Below are 17,630 nucleotides of genomic sequence, written 5' to 3' on the forward strand. Positions count from 1 at the left end.
AGAATAATAAAGGATCAAAGAATAAAGAGAAACAGGATCACAATATTTTACGTTACCCATCAACTTTTAAATGTCCCCCATTACTAATGGAAATCTCACAGTCTAAGAAGGCAGTCATTTTTCATAACCTCCATGGTGAACTTGATGTGTTTCTCCACCAAGTTAATCTGATCAGTGAATTGTGGTACATCCTGAGGTTTGATTTTCAACCAGGTGTCATCCACATACCTGTACCAACGACTTGGGGGTGTTCCAGGGTAGGATAACAGAGCCCCGTTTTCCACTTCTTCCATGTACAAGTTGGTCACAGTGGGTGAAACTGGGGAACCTATGGCACACCCATGTTTCTGCTTGTAGTACTGACACTTGTATTTGAAATAGGTGGAATGAAGACACAGTTCCACAAACAAACACACTTGGTCGGTGCTGAGAGTGGTCCTGCTGCTGAGGTTGGGGTCATCCTGTAATCTCTTATGAACTACCTTCACTGCTTCAGTGACTGGAACACAAGTGAAGAGAAACGTAACATCATATGAGACCATTGTTTCATCTGCCTCCATTATGACATCTCTAAGCTTCTCAACAAAATTCAAAGTGTTCTGGATATAGTGTTTAGAGCTGCCTATTAACGGGTTGAGGATCAAAGCCAGAAACTCTGAGTTGATCATGCAGACAATTGGTCTTAAAGGTACACCCTGTTTTTGTATCTTCGGTAAACCATACAGACTTGGTGTAGCTTCCCCTGGGTGTAGCCTGTGGTATGAGGTCTGGTCAGCAGCATTGTCTTAATCTAAGTGCTTGACACATTCTATGACCCTTTTCCTGTAACCACTACCTGTGTCTCGATTCAGAGCCTCATAAGTATTTTTGTCAGTGAGCAGTGACAAATTCTTCTCAATATAGTTTTTCTGTTATTTGTGTTTGCTGATGTGCATTAAGGAAACTGCAGCTGTCTGAGGCATGTGGTGAGAGCTGCAACCTTGCAGGTCTGATGTAGTCCAGATAAGTTCAGAGGATGCTGATAGCGTGCAACACTGAACATCACTATGGTGGCCGCAGTGCAGGCAAAAAATATGAAAGAACTATGAAGCAAGTGCAATGAGGAGTGATGAGAAGGAGCAAATAGGACAAATGAGATACTGCAGTAAGGTTGTCTGAAAGAGCTGCAACGAGCGAAGCAGATGATCTCTGAATTCACACGAATGAAACTGCAGGCTAAGAGCCCAGATAACGTGTAGATCTAGCTCCCAGTTTGGATTTGTGAGACAGAAACCATCTCTACTTTTAAGATTAGCTTTAAAACCTTTGATAAAGTATATAGTTAGGGCTGGATCAGGTGACACTGAACCCTCCCTTAGTTAAACTTCAATAGGCCCAAGCTGCTGGGGGACTTCCCATGATGCAATGAGCATTTCTTCTTAATTCAACTCTATTCACACTCTGTGTGTTTATATGCTGCTTTGTATTTAATCATTAGTTATTTTTAATCTCCGGCTCTTTTCCGCAGAGTGTCATTTTTGCTTCCTCCCTCCCCACTCATCCACGACCACTCATGGCACAGCCTCCCTGAGCCTGGTTCTGCCAGGGGTTTCTTCCCATTAAAAGGGAGCCGCTTCCTCATAATGATTAATCTGATTGTTGAAGTTTATTTTTATTGGTTTTAGAGTCTTTACTTTACAACACAAAGCACCTTTACTGTTTACTGGCAATTAAATTTTATCAAATTCAATGACATGCTGATTTAGGAAATCAAATTGACTTCTACGGCATCAGTTATGTCTTTGTGTGTTTGTAATAATCACAATCTTTTGGTATTTCTTGAGTGAATATGCAGTACCCTGTCCTGTCACTGTCTTTTATACAGTGTCTATTATATTATGTCTATTAGTGGTATGGGAAGCATTTCTATGAGGGTTTTTCTAGATCATAAGTAATGCTTGTGTTATATATTTGATAGTATTAGCAGTAATTATCTGTAAATATATAAAATATATAATAAATATATATATAAAGATATCTCTCGCAATATAAGCACAATAACATAACTACTAATTATGATCCGTGAAAACACAATAGAAATGCTTCTCCCACCACTTTCTACCACGCTAGCATTACTTACAACAATCTTCAGCAACATGCAATATTTTGAGTGTATTGCTTGTATTCACAGCACGTGCTATGTAGAGAAGATTCCCTCAGTGATGCATTTCAGGAAAAACCGGGCTCATTGAACTTTTAAAGTTTGCGCTCCTGTAGCAGAAAATCCTCAACATCCCCGATCAATATTCTTCCTGAATGTCTAGAAACGAATTTACTGTCTTTTATTGAATGCTCCGTCCAATTATTAATAAAAACTATACTAAGCCTACGAGAAGGCTTGCCTGACAAGCTAAACTCGGGGAAACGAGCACAATGTAAATCTCGCGAGAAGAATCCCAGTGGCGCGAATAAACAACGAGTTTTTCCGCTAACTTGTGGCTGCTGTGACAGTAGTAGTCGCATTAGTACATTTTTTCTCATATTATTCAGTTTTAATTGCTCTATTTTTATTATTAATTTATTTTTAATTCAACAGATATTCTGCGTTTTGGTGAAATTTTGTATTTTTACTGAAAACCATGTCGGACGCTTTGTCTGACGACGGCAGCGACTTCAACCAGGATGACACCCAGGAGGATGTTATGACCCCGGCCGAGCTGATCGCTAAACTGGAAGAAGTAGGCCAGATTATTCCCCTGACGTGCAGACTCTTCACCTCTATTAGATATTCAGCACCGTCTTCACTGTTGTGTCCGTGTGTGTCGCCCACAGGCTTGGCTAAATGAGAAGTTCTCACCGGAGTTGCTGGAGAACAAATCAGAGGTGGTGGAGTGTGTGATGGAGCAGCTGACTCATATGGTAAACTACCCGGGGAATACCTCCTGCTGTGGGTTTCTAATGTTCAGTGGCATGCATGGTTATAGTTGAGTTTCTGAATTGCAAAACAGCAACTGAAACGCGAAGGACTGCAACCTATGACAATGTGCATGACTGATTCAAATGCAGCAGAGGGAAAACTATATTCAGTACTGTGCAAAAGTCTCGAGCCACCTCTCACTTTTTTATGTTTTGCTATGATGTAGTGAAATTGATGCAGAATGTAAGGCAAAAGCAAAGTTAGTACAAGTCTAATGAGCTTGAAAGTCCATATTCCGTATGACCACCTTTATGTTATACACAGCCTGAACTCTCTTGGGCAAGCTTTCTTGTAATTTCTTTAAGTAATCTTTAGGAATTGTTCTCCAGACTTCTTAAAGGACATTAAAAGCTCTTTGATGTCGGCTGCCTTTTGTTCTGTTTTCTGTCAAGATGATCCCACACTGCTTCAATAATGTCGAGGCCAATCCATGACTGATAGTGTTCCGCTGTGTGGGTTTTTTTTGTTTTTGTTTTTTATGTTTGGGGTTTTTTTTTTTTGTTGTTGTTTTTTTTCCCATCCAGGTATGCTTTTACTGCATTGGCAGTGTGTTAGGGATCATTGCCATGCTTAAAAATGACTTGTTTGGAAAAAAAAACTTGTCTAGTTTGCACAATTTTATTTAATGGCACACATGCTGAGATATACCAAGCTGATTCTCAGTGAGAATCATCTTGTTGGTGTAGAAATATAATTTCATACCTGTAAAATGTTTTTTTTCTTTGGCATTTTTAATAGATTCAACTAAAGGAGTGAAAAGAAAGAATGTGTTTTTTGCTACAGGCTCCCAATAGCAAAGTGCCTAAAGTAGCACGTTAAAATAGCTTCTTTGTTAAGTTGTCTGTTGTTTTTGCAGACGCGTTACTGGCTTTTCCTTCGAATTCGGTGCCTTTTCGTGCTCGGATGATTCATAGGTCAGTGTTAAGTGGCTTAACAAACAAAAATAGGTGCATTCCACCTCTTCTAAACTGTGAATTTTTTTTTAACCCATAAGAAGCAAAAGATTGTAGAAAAAGACCCATTACAATTCACTAGAGCTCAAAATGCCACTTTATACACACAAATTAATTTATTTTTCAGTGTGAGTTTAAAGAAAGTAATTTCCTCTTCAGTGGGTCAAAAAACATCAAATGTTCAAAATATAGAAGTTGAATTCAGGAATATCTGAGATTTCTTCTTTTTGTTCGTTTACTTGAATTATTACAAAAATGTTTTAATTTCTTCTGTCACCTGACAGATCAGCACTTCATTGCTGGTTTTCTTACTATTTAGTTTCATTAGTATGGATAAATTGATCTATAGGAAGCCCTGCAATTGATATCAAGACTTTGATGGTAATGTCAAATGTGTAATGTGGTGGTTTCAAAATAAAATCTCAAACAATTCAGGGCAATGTGGTTTGCTCTGTGACAAACTACTAACTAAAGCTGCTGCCTGTCAGTAGGACCTTGATTACATTACTATACATCCAGATGTGGAGAGTCATTCATTTCAGATGATTAGGATGGTATTAACACTGATATTCAAACATATCCCAGGGCTGTTGCTTTTCTGGTCATTCTGAGTAGCCCTGAATAAAAGGACCCTTTAATTTCTGACAGTTTTGTCACCAACAGGAGTCCAACTTGCAGCGGGTGAAGAAAGGCGATGCAAAGGCCAGCATCCATCGTATGGAAATAGACAGGATCCGCTACGTTCTCAGCAGCTACCTGCGCTCTCGTCTGCAGAAGGTCGGTTGGGTCGGCGCCACAAAACTGAGTTTTCGCTAAGTTGGTGACATCTGCCTGACCTTTTGTGCTGTTCATGTCTAGATTGAAAAGTATTTCCCACATGTCTTGGAGAGAGAGAAGTCTCGGGGTGAGGGCGAGCCATCTCTGCTGTCGCCTGAGGAGTTTGCTTTTGCCAAAGAGTGAGTGTACTGGAATAAAGTCGTTTAAATCGCTGCGGTTCTTGCAACACTTGGGAATTTTTTTTAAATCACATGCCAACACATCTGGCTTGCAGGTATTATGCCAACACAGAAAGCTACCTGAAGGCTGTAGCACTGAAGCGCATGCCAGCCAATGTACAGACTATGGATATGCTCAAAGCAGGTAAGGTGTCGTTCTGTGTCTAAAATGGTGATACTATTAGCCCATGCAGACAAATGGTGACATTTGCTGTGACATTTTTACTGACCATTGCACTGGATTCACCACTGTGTATCCTAATGTTAGTGCCTGAGCCCTGCCTGGACTCCTTTGTGTTTCTGCGAGTGAAAGAGAGACAGGAAAACATCCTGGTAGAGCCTGAAACGGAGGATCAGAGGTTTGTTTGCCAATATTTCTCTGGATGTGCTATTATTTAGGCATCCAGTAGGTGACAGTGTTGCCTTCTTGCATTCGCTAACCTTTTTCTGTATAGATACTAAACTGATAAAATCTCCACTGTGTCTCTTCTATCAGAGAGTATGTCGTGGATCTCGAAGAGGGCTCTCAACACCTAATGCGTTATCGAACTATAGCTCCACTTGTGTCAAGTGGAGCTGTGCAGTTGATATGAATGCAAAGGTCAGTACCAGTGAGCCTTGACTGAGGCATCTTTGTCATTAACTCAATACTGCCCTCACACCCTCTTCTACAGGCATCTAAAGATTCATTTCTGCAGCTCTTACATAAGCCATGGCTTTGCGGTGACATCTGGATTTATTTTTAGTGCTTACTTTTTTCTCTTTCCCTTTTTTCCCTTCTTGAGTGTTCATTGTCTCTTGGCAACAGATAATAAAAAACAGCATTGAAATTTTAAAGCACCATGATGTGTTTACAACAAATTTTAGTTGCCATCTCTAAACTAAACTACAGTTAACAGTCAAGGGCAATTAATAGTGGTCTTTTATATGTTGCAGGTTGCTTGTTACTTTGGATCCAGGAGACATTCCTGAAATAAAGACTGCACAGAGATCACATCAGGAAGCATGCCCTTCATCTTCATCTTTCATCCAGAATAAGGACTGACTTTTGGGATGTAAATATAGAGATGTTTGCAGCACCATGGGACCAGAATTTAATTCTGTGGGGGCGGGGGACACACAATCGAGGTCACTGCCAGCGGAAACTAAAAGCTGTGGATGAACCCTGTTTACTAAACTAGGTTTTTTGCAGCGCTGAGTTTGTATTTTTGGATCTTTTTAATCATGCCATGACATATGCTTTGTTGTGTAGTACGTTGGTGTGCGTGTGACTGATAAAGACAGCTCTGTCTAATCTGTTTATTCATTACTCTTCATGTTGCTTCATCCAAATGATTCATGTTATTGGATGATTTCTCAGCTGCTCCATAACCGGATGCATCAGATGACCCGACGGTGAAATTTCATCAGTTCACTTGGCATCATAATGCCTTCCATCCTGTGCTCATGCTACATGTGCATGCCTCTTTGCAAGATCAGGGTTTGTTTGCTGTGATTTAAGGACATTCACACTTGAATTAACATGCTTTAATGTCATTGATTATCCTGTTAATGCTCACGTAGCTGTTGTACATCGTGACATTACTCTTTTTCACATGTTGAAAGTTTCCTTTTTGACTTTGCTTTAAACTTTAACCTAAAAGATGTTATGAGAACATTGTTATGTAAGTGTTTCAGCGCGAGCAATCAGTGCTTATTGTTTGCCTTCACATAAATTCACCAGTAATTAGAACTAATAAGGGATTGAAAGAGTGGGCTTAGACAGTCGTCTTGATTACTCTCTGTTGCTAACTCTTAAACTGCATTCATAGAAGACCTGGAGAAGAAATGTTACTTGATGTTCTGATTATCACACTGCTGTCATATAGTGTGGGCCTTGACCTGGTAAAACCAGGAACAAATCAAGTTGATTTAGATGTCTGATAGCATACAGTGTGGGGAACGGGCCTGTTATTATTCCTATTAAAATGTTGGAAAATAAAGTAAATATTCCCTCAGGCATCGAAGATAGTTTGAAATGTGAGTTGGAGAAAAAAATTAAATGATTGTGAAAAAAAATTGCATTTATTAAACACTACACCATTTTTTTAGGCTTTGTAAAATCTTGACATTTGTAACAGTTTTTATCATTTCACACTAATTGTAAAGTCATAAAAATGTCCTGTAGTTTGGTGGCAACAGTCTCAGTAAAGATAGGTCTTCCATGTGTGGATATGTATGGAACTTGATATACTCGCATACGCACATGGACTGATTCCTGAATAGCTTCTTCGGCTAAGTGACCAGCCTGCTGAGAGTTGTTTGTAATCCGGCCCTCCTCAGGTTTGCACATGCTGATGGACTGTGGGGCAGTGATTCCTTTAGAGCAGGCGCTAGATAGCAAAGGTTTGGAGCCATGCCCAGGCCTCTGTGGGATCTGTGTCCACTAACAGGTGTGAGAATAAAGGGCAGGATAACCTGGATAGTTTCCATAATGCAGAGTGGAATTACACAAAGAAGACTTTGATGTACGTAACGCAGATCGTCAACACTGGACAATGAATGTGCAAGGTGACGATACAAATATTTAACTTCACATGGTTAACATTTAGGTGTGTTCATATGTTTCTTTCCCATAATTAAATTATTTATTTATGCAAAGTAATGGCAACCTATGAAAACATAAAACTTACTGAAATGCAGTACCACAGGGAGACATAAAGAGAAAAATAGTCACAAGCTGATTGGTCAGGACAGCGAAGAGGGTGGAGTTTACAATATGACATCTAAACTGAGGTGATATAAATGTGTTGTGCCAGATTCTCCTGTGGGGAACAACTGACAACACAACTGACAACACAACTGCAACACGCTACTCATGGGAGATTGTAAGTACATTTTTAAATGTCAGAATTACACACAAAGATTGTTGCATGTTGTCACACACCAATCTTTGTGTGCAACTTCTTTTTCTTTTTTAAATACAGATTTTCTTGTAATTGTGACAGATTTTTTTCTTTTTTCCAGAACTCCAAACATTGAGGACAATATTCCCATCACTCAGCATAGGAATACCAGCATGGAGATGTCCAGTACATCGTAAGCAGACACAACACACACACAAACTGTGCAGATTAGCTTGCACAACTTCTTTAGGGGTTAAATTAAAATGACCATAATATTTTTTATCAGATCCCTTTCACGTTGTGATGCCTTCCTTAAAAGCCCTGCATAAACATGTAATGACACAACTGCAATATATACAAAGATATATTCACATTTCCAGTCAGTACTGAGGTCCACGTGTGTTTCTTGTTAGTGTCCTGCCAGTGGTTGGCTTTGGGTCGATGGCTCGGACAGCCGGACTGCTGGAGATTGCTGTCAGGCTGTGCTTAAACCAGCGTAAACAACTGTGTCCTCATGTCTGGGTTCCCATCCTGAAACCCCAGCGATCCTGCATCCGTCCTCCAGCTTCAGAGCACTTATCCTCTGACATCTTGAGCCAAGTCTTTCCGCCCCATCCTTCCTCACCTTTCCTCGATGACTTGGACGACGGCGATGATGATGTGTTGTTCCCAATCAAGAGCAAACGTGTTGTTTTTGCCGACTCGCGGGGATTGTCTCTAACAGCCGTGCGAGTGTTTTCCGACAAAGAAGAGCAGTCTGACCTCGACCTGCTGCCATCACTGCAGTCTCTGGGCAGCATGACAGAGGATGGCTACAGCTGCACAGTCAGCACCTGCTGCCCAGGAACACAGCTCAAACTGGGCTTCCCGCAGCCATCTGCAAATTTCCAGGCCTTTCGTGCCAAGCTGGCAGAGAGCATGGTCATCTTGGAGAACTGCAGTATCAGCGAGAAGGCCCTCCGGGGTACCGTAAGGGTTAAGAATGTCAGCTACCAGAAGGATGTGCGTGTGCGCATCACCTTTGACTCGTGGCAGAGCTACAGAGACGTGCCCTGCACGTACCTGCAGAAACGCTTCGGAGGACCTCAGACGGACATCTTTGAATTTGACATTACTATTCCTAAAGTGCTAGATGCCAAAAGGAAGATTGAGTTCTGTTTAAGTTATTTGCCAGGAGGGCACAGCGAGCCTTTTTGGGACAATAACGATGGACAGAATTACAGCATTACAGTGAGCGTGAACTCACATCTGTGCCATGGGAAGAATCTAAGTGAAAGGTCATGACTCACTAAACCTAGAAGTGATCCTGTTTTTTTCCCACCTTCGTGTATACTGTATCAGTCCTGGGTGAAGGTTTCGTGTACATTTTTGTGTTTTTCTGTGAAATGTTACTTCTTTTATTTTTGATCACGTTTATACTGCTTAGTAACAGTTCTATATTTTAAAAATGTCTTTAAAACAGATCAGTTTTGGTGTCAGTTCCTTTCACGTTAAGCATCACACACTGTGTCCTGCATTTTGGCCCGTCACCACAGGATGAATTATTGTTGTGCGACAGGGAGGGGATCCCTTTCACTTTAGGCATTTCTGGGATTCCCATATAGGTCAGAGATTACTGGGCAGGGACAAACAGGAGGCCAATAGCAGAAGCCGCTAATCTTAGCACAGCTGCCAAAGAGCGACTGCAGGGAGCTTTGAGAGCTTCCTCATTACCTTTCTCTTATGTTCAAACACTGAACCTCCTCCTAATGGCTTTTACTGTTACAAAGTATCCTACTGTTCTGCAGTATGACAATTTCTTAGTCATAACCTTACATTTAAAGTGAAGCAGGAAAGTATTCAGTGAGGATGCTGGAAACTAACGTTCATGTTTCAGTGTAGTATAAGTGATTAGACTTCATTTTGTAGGAGAAACATGGCAGTGTATGTTGTTTGAGAGGTGATCACAATAAACTGAAATAATCTCCACAGGAAAAAAAAGAAGAAGTTTACATGCCGTCACACCAGCTTTGACTTGTCACAGCAAAGAAAGAGCAGGAGGACTGATGATGGCTGAGTAAGCTATGAAAGTGAGCAAGTGTCCATATTAGAAAAACGTCATCTTGACTATTATTTCCCTACTGCAACAAGTCAAAATGTCAGTTGTGAAAAAAACACATCAAAGGGAAAATGGGCAAAAACAAAAAGAACATCACCATGATGATGCCAGAAAAAACAGTCTTCTTAAGCCTGCTGTGTTTTCAGTGCATTTTTTTTTGTCATGGATGCATGTTCATTGTATTTCCAGCTGTGATTAGGATGGAGTAATGCTATACACACTTTTATAAGTCTTCTAGTTTAAATACACGATCTGGTCCAGGCAGGAGGGAGGAGGGAAAGCAGCACGAGTGCACCCTGAGAGGTGACTCTTTCCACAGTGTTCTGACCTACACATGATGGGCTCAACCATCTTTTTGCATCACAGCGTCTGTCTTGGCTGCAGACTTGCACACTTCAAGTTCTGCGCCAGCGCTTCCCTCAGCGTCCCACGCTGATGTTGCACACTTTGCAGCTCGGGTCTTTCTTGGCATTGGCGGTGGTCAGACTCATAAGCTGGTGCCCGCTGATTTGCTCCACGCCGCCCTGATCCAAGTGAACCGGCTCGGTGAACAGCACCTCGAGGATGACGTCGCTGGCGTGGCAGTACAAGGGCTCCTCCCCGGGTCTCTGAGAGGCAGTGTAAGTCAAAAAGGGGTTGGAAGCCAAGTCCAGCATAGGGAGGCGGGTGCGGCAGAAGGCATCTCCCTCTGAGCCAACAGGGGCAAGCACCAGCACCACATAGTGGTAGGCCGTGTACATGCAGTAGAAGTCTGCAAAATACAGGCAGATGTTGGGGTTCAGCAGGTGTCCAGCCGGGATCTGAAACCGCAGGGGTCCGTACGGGGAGTCTTTGGGAGGGAGCCCTGTATCAAACTCTGTGTTGCAGCTGAAGAAGACTCCATGCAGTTTGCCGCTGATGGGTGAGCCGTGACTCCCACTGGTGTCTTTGAGGGCTGGACGCATCAGACCTCCACACTCCTTTCTAATTCCATACATTAAAAAAGGAAAATGAGTTATTGCACTCCGTTCATATGGGAATGTATAATAAAGAGAAAAAGTGAAGTGCCTACCTGACATAATCAAAGTAGTCTGGGTGCTGGTTGCGATAAAAGACAGAGAATTTCAGCAGCCTCCCCGCTGAGCCCTTGGCCTTGTCGAGAAGCTGCTGTAGGTGCTCCATTGCGTAGTCTGCAAAGTTTAAGTTTTGAAGCTGTGAAACTACTTGAAGTCTACACTACTTTCAAAGGTTAATGACTATCTGGTGCTGAGACAGAATTGTGGGTTGTTGTCTTGCCATTTTTGTGCGCTGCACTTTTTTGTTCCTCTCTTGTATCACTTTGGTCAGATCTCTGATGTGTGACTGCATGCATAATCACTGTTATTTTAGTCACAACACACGAGTGCATGTCTTACCCCCAGTGCAAAACTCCACCACCTGGCTCCACTCTGAGACCAAGTAATCACCATCTGGCTGTCGGACAGCAGTTTGAACAGCAACACAATATTCTGTCCGCGGGCTGAGGAACCAGTGTCCCCTCACTGCCATGGGGAGAGGCACGGCTTTGGCCACCAGCTTGGTCGGCACGTCCTGCAGGATGAAGCAGGAAGCAGGTGACACCAGGGTACAGGATGCAAGCCTTTAACGGTCTGCCGCATGCATCATTTACATTTCAAAGCCGATGCAGATGCAATTGTTAGTCAAGCATTTCCTTCCATAAACTTTGCCTTTATTAGTGTGAGATTCCATTTTTAAGCCCCAGCTGCTGTAACTAGGATACATCTAATCAAAACAGCAGCTTCGTTTTGACCAAGGCCTCTAAGCAGCACAGCTAATTACTACAGGCTCAGAGGTCCATATATCCATAGCAACATCTCTGATGCAAGTTTGTTTGTGCCTCTTCGTGTATCAGAGAGAAATCATATCCTCCATCTAAGAAGAGCTCGCTCAGCCTGCCTTGATTTCACAAAAGCAATTTTTAGTTTGTGAATGCGTGCTGCAATAATATGCCATAATTACAGTCGGCATTTTGCATCTGCGGAGATAGCAACTGTTTCTTTTCATTATCATTATTTCAGGCTACAGGCATGCCATCAGTATAACTATTAAAAAGAACACGAGAAAAAAAGGGAAGAAAATTTAAAAAATGATTGGAAGGAAAAAATACGTTTTGAAATGTATAAATAGAGAATAAGGCTTGTGGTGGCTTTGGATGTGTGGAGCAGGCAAGAGGGAATGCATAGCTGTTGAAGTCTTTGGAGTTAGTAGGGTTTCATCATTAAGTTTAAGTTTAATTATGCCACAGTTTATTTTTAATGTCTGAGTAATAGCTCATAGTGCTGGCGGGGGCACAGAAGTCACCCTATGTGATAATGACTTCTCTAAAAGCCATCTGGGGTCAAACGTGCTGGAAGTGCTGGTAGAAGTTCATCATCATTTGGGGCTGCTTTGTTACCACAGTGCCTGTCAGCTTGCAGACACTGAGGGAAAAAATATTAATTTGAAAGCGGACCAAGAAAATTTCCATTTGAATTTCAGGACAGAAGTCAATATGAGAGCGGACTTAACAAGATGATGATCAACAGCAAGTTAATGAACCACAGAAAAGCTGCAGGTTTCAGAATGGCCAAATCATGACTTTAGCCCACTTGAGATGTGACTGTGACCTGAATAGAAGATGCACAATCATGAAATCTCAGAGTCCACAAAGGCCTCACAAGCAGCTACAGGAAATGAGCGATGAAGTTTTCGCTGGTAAAGGAGATAAAACAAGTTCATGAAGTGAAGAGTTCACAACTTTTTCCGCCTTGCACTGTAAGATGTGACTCAGCACTTCAGGTACAGATATGAACTGCTGTTGTGTTGAGTCATGTTATGTTTGTCTTTAATTGGGACGTCAGTGCTGAATGAAAATCAGACCGGGCTGTATGAGTAACATAGAGGTTCTGGTAACCACAAAGGAGTTCACCAGCTTCTGTGGAACTGCACACTGCATGAGTATTTCTAAAATTCATCCAAGTCAGCAATCTATCTTGCTCACACTGAAAAGTCTGCATAGCTGGAATAATGTTTAGATTAACTTAAAGTGGAACTAAGTTCAACAGGAGTTCCCGCCGTTCTGTGGGTCTGAGCCGCTATCATGGCTCAGAGCAAATGAGGATATGTCTTATATATCTAATATGACCCAGAGAGAGCAGATGGAAAGTAGCTGGTAGCTACACATCTCTTCCCTATGCTCAAGATTAATAGACTCTGACCAACATTAAAGATAAAACTAAAAAAAGATTTGTTGTCACATTATATCTGCGTTTCATGAAATCTTTTAAATTAATGAATTTAACCATGCACACGGGAAGGAATTAACATGAAAATACGTCTCCATGCTGCAGCTGAATTTGTCAGGTTTTGTCCACTTTCAAAAAAATATATAATAAAAGAAACAATGTGCAAGTGAGTCACTGGCCCGAAGCTGTTGACTGCACACATTTTCCTTTTCGCTTGTATTGGAAGTGACTGAAAGGGCACAACCACAGTTTTCTGTGTTCCGAGTAACAACGTGTAAGGCAGTCATCTGCTCAGCAAAGCAGACTTCGATGAAAATCAAATGATTTCCTGCCTCGTTCGTGCTGCCCGCTGTTAATTAGGAAATGACGCACAGTAAACGGATGATGAAAACGAGCACTGTGACCGGTGTGAATCTGGAGCATGAGTCTAGATGACACCAATACGGAGCAGGCTGCCTTCGGGGAGAAGGTGGGGGAAAGGTATGTGAGGTCATGCTGGAATTACAGAATGATCAGACCCTGTGTTTGAAGCGGTTGGGGTCCCTGTTGGCCTTGCGGCTTAAGTCGATGAAGAAGTGTGTGGCTCTGGCCGTGTCCTCGGGGGTCATATCCCACATGATCCGGAAGGAGTCGCAGGTCACCTCACAAATCTGGATATTACAGGGGGTCGAAAGGGGAGCATCCATGTCTGTAATCTGCCATTAGAATTAGAGATAAAAGCACTGAGTTAGATTGTAATAAGGGGATGTAATACTGGTGCCCCAGATAGGGGTGGGGGTGGGGGATATCTGCTAAGAGATTAAACCGTGCCACTGTACAACAGTTCAAAACAAAACACCTCAGCTGAATGAAATTAACCTTTCATTTAGAGATCTGTGTCCAAGCTCTTTCTTCACTGCCCCCCCCCCCCCCCCCCCACCCTTAACTGACATTTCCCATCATTGCACAACTCGATACGCTCCCAGCTGAGTGACTGGCCCCTGTTCCCCCCCTCCTGCATTTCATAATCCACCTACAGCAGTCTCTCAGCAACCACACGTCTCGCTGCCTCCCTCAATCTTCTCCTGTAATTCGCAAGGAAGGGGTCACAAACAAAAACCTTTCCGCACCCGTCAGCAGGCATCCAAACGTAAAAGGGAAAACTTTCTAAACATTTCTGTCTCCTTGCTGATATCTGCTCCTTTTCAAAACTGCAAGCGACGCGACTCCTTTCAGCTCAAGGAAAGCAGGGAGGTTTAAGCATCTGTAGCAGGTGATGTATGATCATATTTCCTGAGCTGCCCATCAGCAGTTCGATCTAGGCTGCTGCACATAGCCTTGAGTGTCAGGCTGGGAGCAATCTGTTGGCCAGCCTGTGTTTGTCCCATTAACTGTCACCTACCCTCCTCTTAAATGATGGTAACTCTCTTCAGTGTGTCCACAGTGCTCCTGTTTATCCCAGCTTGCTTGCAGTTTTCATCAGTCTAGTGTTACTGCAATAGTCTCCTCCACAGCTACAGTATATTTACTGATCTCTTGCAGTATTTTCAACACCAAAAGCAGCATTTTGCATATTTCTCTTATTAGCCCTGGCACAGTGAGCACGTGGCAAATATGTGTTCAAAAATAACTCCCCCCGTTGTGCTCCCTGTGATCCTACAAATTGCCTGGTTTAGAGTCATTGTCTGATTGCCGGGTCTGCTAAGGTGCGCCCCACCCGTCAGTGTGATGGACAGGCTGCGGTAGCTCATTAAAACCTGTGAACTGTGAAATTTGTGCGATGGCTCGTTCACACGGGCAACCGGGGCAGGGAGCCGCACCGTGCACGTGCAGTTCCACGCATCTGTTTTCCAGCTGCTGTTCTCTTTTCTTGCCATAGTGTGCCTTTTTTTTCAGAGATAGAAACTGGGGCAACAGAAGATTCTCTCAGGACAAGTCATCAAAGCTCCCCGTGCGTCTGCATATGCTCCACTTTTGGATGGCAGAGATGTGAACACAGTTCAAATTCAGGTTGTTATACCATTCACACAATTACATTTCTCTCACTTAGAAAAAAACACACCAGTGTGAGCCAATTATCTCCACCACATTACCAGCTTTAACAGACAGCTGCTCCACATAAGGCAATGTGGTCTAACTAATAATTATTATGAGTACACATCATAACTCATAATTCATCTAGAAGTGCATAATTAGGCTACAGTTCACATCTCTGGCTGAAGTACATAACACACACGCAGATGTTGTGCTGTAATCATGCATATGGAGCAGGGCATAGAAAGCAGCTCTCTGGTTCAAAGCTACGTTTCTTCTTCTTCTTCTTTGAGGAGAATAGTTTAAAAGACATTTACATAGCTAGGCGAGAGGGGAGGAAAAGGCGCAACCTTCTCGCTTTAGTTCTTAAACTGGGATGCTGAAAAGGCAGTCGCCGGGTATGAAAATGGAAATATTATCTCTTCGTTAAAGTAGTTTGAAGCGATGCACAGTTGGCACTGACATTTACCAGAATGACGCCCAATCTCTTTACACGAATCAGTCAGGGCTGCCATGTGAAATGTCCTCGCAGTCGCACGCAAAATGTCATTGGTGGGATTTAATAAATACCCAAAGTTGGCAGGGGGGAAAAATGCATGTTGACACCAAAAGAATAACAATCTGTAAATAAAACTCCAGCATCTGCTGCATTCATCTGACTTCATGTCAAATATATTTGGAGAAAACACACACACACACACACACACACACACACACACACACACACACACCCAGGATAAGATCATTTGATGTCAACAACTTGTAAATAGACTCGTTTAATAAATTGATTCATTTTCTGGGACTCAGAATAATGTAATGTGAAGAATAATGTAAAAAAAATTCCTTACTTGTATGAGGCTCAAATTTGAGATGGTAGAAGGTCGTCTTATTTCGCTTTCTAATTGCCTGCTATCGTTCAGCCGATGATAGATCCTCCAGGAAAACTGATTAGGAGGTGAAACGAACACACAGCCTCCTCTCTTCCTCTTTCTCCGTCTGTTTCTCTCTCTCTGTGTCACACAAACACTCTAACCCCCCACCTCCCACTTCCTGCCTCCCTCTCTCCCCCCCCCCTCCCAATCTCATTTTTCGCTCTGGGCGCTGCACGATGATAACTTGACTCCTCTGCACCCATAAAGGATGAATTAAAAGCTGAAAGAAGGAAAGGGGGGATAAAAAAAGAGAGAAGATTTTTCCAGTTGCAGTGTGACCGCAGCGAGACACTCAGTGTACCTCGGCAGCATCGGAGCTCTCGCCAGCCAACCGTGCGCAGCACATCACATCACTCGCTTGTAAATCTGCCCCGAAGCACAAAATCCAAATATACTCTAATCTGAACACTGAACTGCCAACATAAATGTCACCTCTCAGATATGGAGAAAGTCTGGGCTCTGGGAGTCTGAAGGTAGAAAGAATAACTGCTTTTTGCGCACTCAACTTGCCACACATTATTCTAAACAAATTACACTGTGAGTGGTGGCCCATAAAATTACACAGAGTCCTGTCAAGACCTCAAAAAACATACATGTGCCAACTGTCATGCCATATGGACCAACTCCACAGGGCATCTCCTTCTAGCCTATTCGGAGGTGGGGGATGCCACTATCTAAGTCCTGAGTAATCAGATTTCCACTTGCATTCATTTTCTGTGGGATGTTTTTGTTGTTTTTTTTGTGCTTGTTCGACCTCACTGGACAATTTAATTTAGGATTGCATCAGAGATTAAAGAGACCCTCCCCAGATTAATGCATATAATCTGCTACTAAAACAATAGACATGAGTGTAGGCTAAAGAGAAATAACAAAGGGATGAATTCATAGTGCTAGTGAAGTCCTTTCACTGTGTTTTATTTCGAAAAAAATGACAAAGATATAGTGCCTTAATTCCACACACTGTGTGGCATATTGAAAAGCTTCATTTATTTCCAGACAGCCACAGATAAGTGATACCCCTAGAGTATAATTAAACTGCAATCATCCATCATTAGTCATGCCATGACAGCCTCTGTCCAAATAACCTTCCCTGCTTCAGAAATGGGAATAACCAGTTTTTTAGGAGAGCAGTAGGTGTGCGTGTAGAGAAAGCAGAATCTGGCCCCATGTTATGGTTACAAATTGGCATATTTGAGTTGTGTTTTTAAAACAAATATTGTAAATTTATTCTAGACTCATTCAAGTATTTGCCGAGAGGTCCTTCCCTTATCAAAGGGACCAGGCACTCTTTGACCCAGGTTACCAAAAGTCTGTGGCACCCCTAGGAGGAATATACTATTACTACATTTACATAAGCGGATGCTCCCAGAATAATGTGTTACACAGATGTTCAGTCCGCACACTGGGAGAATCTGTGTCCACCAAATTATGAACAAACTCCATAAAAAGTTTTATTAGCAACTTGGCATTTTCTCTGAATAGATGAAATATTCTCAGCACATTTGCAAAACTCGAATTACACATTACGTGTTATA

The 17,630-nt window shown here is 42.3% G+C and overlaps 3 protein-coding genes across 4 annotated transcripts; 2 read left to right on the forward strand and 1 right to left on the reverse strand.

The window, feature by feature from the left end:
- Positions 1-2,454: 2,454 nt before the first annotated feature.
- Positions 2,455-6,946, forward strand: gins4 (GINS complex subunit 4 (Sld5 homolog)). The gene is made up of 8 exons (XM_086313844.1): positions 2,455-2,717; positions 2,812-2,898; positions 4,573-4,686; positions 4,768-4,865; positions 4,961-5,049; positions 5,173-5,263; positions 5,401-5,505; positions 5,841-6,946. The coding sequence occupies exons 1-7, from the start codon at positions 2,619-2,621 to the stop codon at positions 5,495-5,497; spliced, it is 675 nt and encodes a 224-aa protein (XP_086169970.1). The 5' UTR covers positions 2,455-2,618; the 3' UTR covers positions 5,498-5,505; positions 5,841-6,946.
- Positions 6,947-6,949: 3 nt separating this feature from the next.
- Positions 6,950-16,145, reverse strand: phyhip (phytanoyl-CoA 2-hydroxylase interacting protein). Its single transcript, XM_086313842.1, has 5 exons — positions 16,012-16,145; positions 13,669-13,845; positions 11,282-11,456; positions 10,939-11,056; positions 6,950-10,850 (listed from the first exon to the last, which is right to left on the reverse strand). Exons 2-5 carry the CDS (start codon positions 13,834-13,836, stop codon positions 10,307-10,309), a joined length of 1,005 nt encoding a protein of 334 aa, XP_086169968.1. The 5' UTR covers positions 13,837-13,845; positions 16,012-16,145; the 3' UTR covers positions 6,950-10,306.
- On the forward strand, positions 7,671-9,613 carry ppp1r3c2b (protein phosphatase 1 regulatory subunit 3C2, duplicate b). 2 transcript variants are annotated; one of them, XM_086313841.1, is made up of 3 exons: positions 7,689-7,771; positions 7,911-7,982; positions 8,203-9,613. In XM_086313841.1, the coding sequence occupies exons 1-3, from the start codon at positions 7,689-7,691 to the stop codon at positions 9,071-9,073; spliced, it is 1,026 nt and encodes a 341-aa protein (XP_086169967.1). In that variant the 3' UTR covers positions 9,074-9,613. The 2 variants fall into 2 exon arrangements, with proteins under 2 accessions (XP_086169966.1, XP_086169967.1); XM_086313840.1 differs by having other exon boundaries at positions 7,671-7,982.
- Positions 16,146-17,630: the final 1,485 nt, after the last annotated feature.

Source organism: Aulonocara sp. 'chitande type north' Nkhata Bay, linkage group LG12, assembly GCF_057382095.1.
Source record: "Aulonocara sp. 'chitande type north' Nkhata Bay isolate Kocher_YH1m ecotype deep benthic linkage group LG12, A_spYH_male_GT1.1, whole genome shotgun sequence".
Taxonomy (NCBI): domain Eukaryota; kingdom Metazoa; phylum Chordata; class Actinopteri; order Cichliformes; family Cichlidae; genus Aulonocara; species Aulonocara sp. 'chitande type north' Nkhata Bay.

Bases quoted from the DNA above. Each gene is read 5' to 3' on its own strand.
- gins4 (XM_086313844.1), top strand. From the start codon at position 2,619: ATGTCGGACGCTTTGTCTGACGACGGCAGCGACTTCAACCAGGATGAC. The intron at 2,718-2,811 runs GTAGGCCAGATT...TGTCGCCCACAG, and splicing joins TGATCGCTAAACTGGAAGAA to GCTTGGCTAAATGAGAAGTT. The intron at 5,264-5,400 runs GTTTGTTTGCCA...CTCTTCTATCAG, and splicing joins CCTGAAACGGAGGATCAGAG to AGAGTATGTCGTGGATCTCG.
- ppp1r3c2b (XM_086313840.1), top strand. From the start codon at position 7,762: ATGGGAGATTGTAAGTACATTTTTAAATGTCAGAATTACACACAAAGA. The intron at 7,983-8,202 runs GTAAGCAGACAC...GTTTCTTGTTAG, and splicing joins ATGGAGATGTCCAGTACATC to TGTCCTGCCAGTGGTTGGCT.
- phyhip (XM_086313842.1), bottom strand. From the start codon at position 13,836: ATGGATGCTCCCCTTTCGACCCCCTGTAATATCCAGATTTGTGAGGTG. The intron at 11,457-13,668 runs GTCTGATCATTC...TTCATCCTGCAG, and splicing joins CCAACCGCTTCAAACACAGG to GACGTGCCGACCAAGCTGGT. The intron at 11,057-11,281 runs GTAAGACATGCA...TAAACTTTGCAG, and splicing joins GGTGGAGTTTTGCACTGGGG to ACTACGCAATGGAGCACCTA.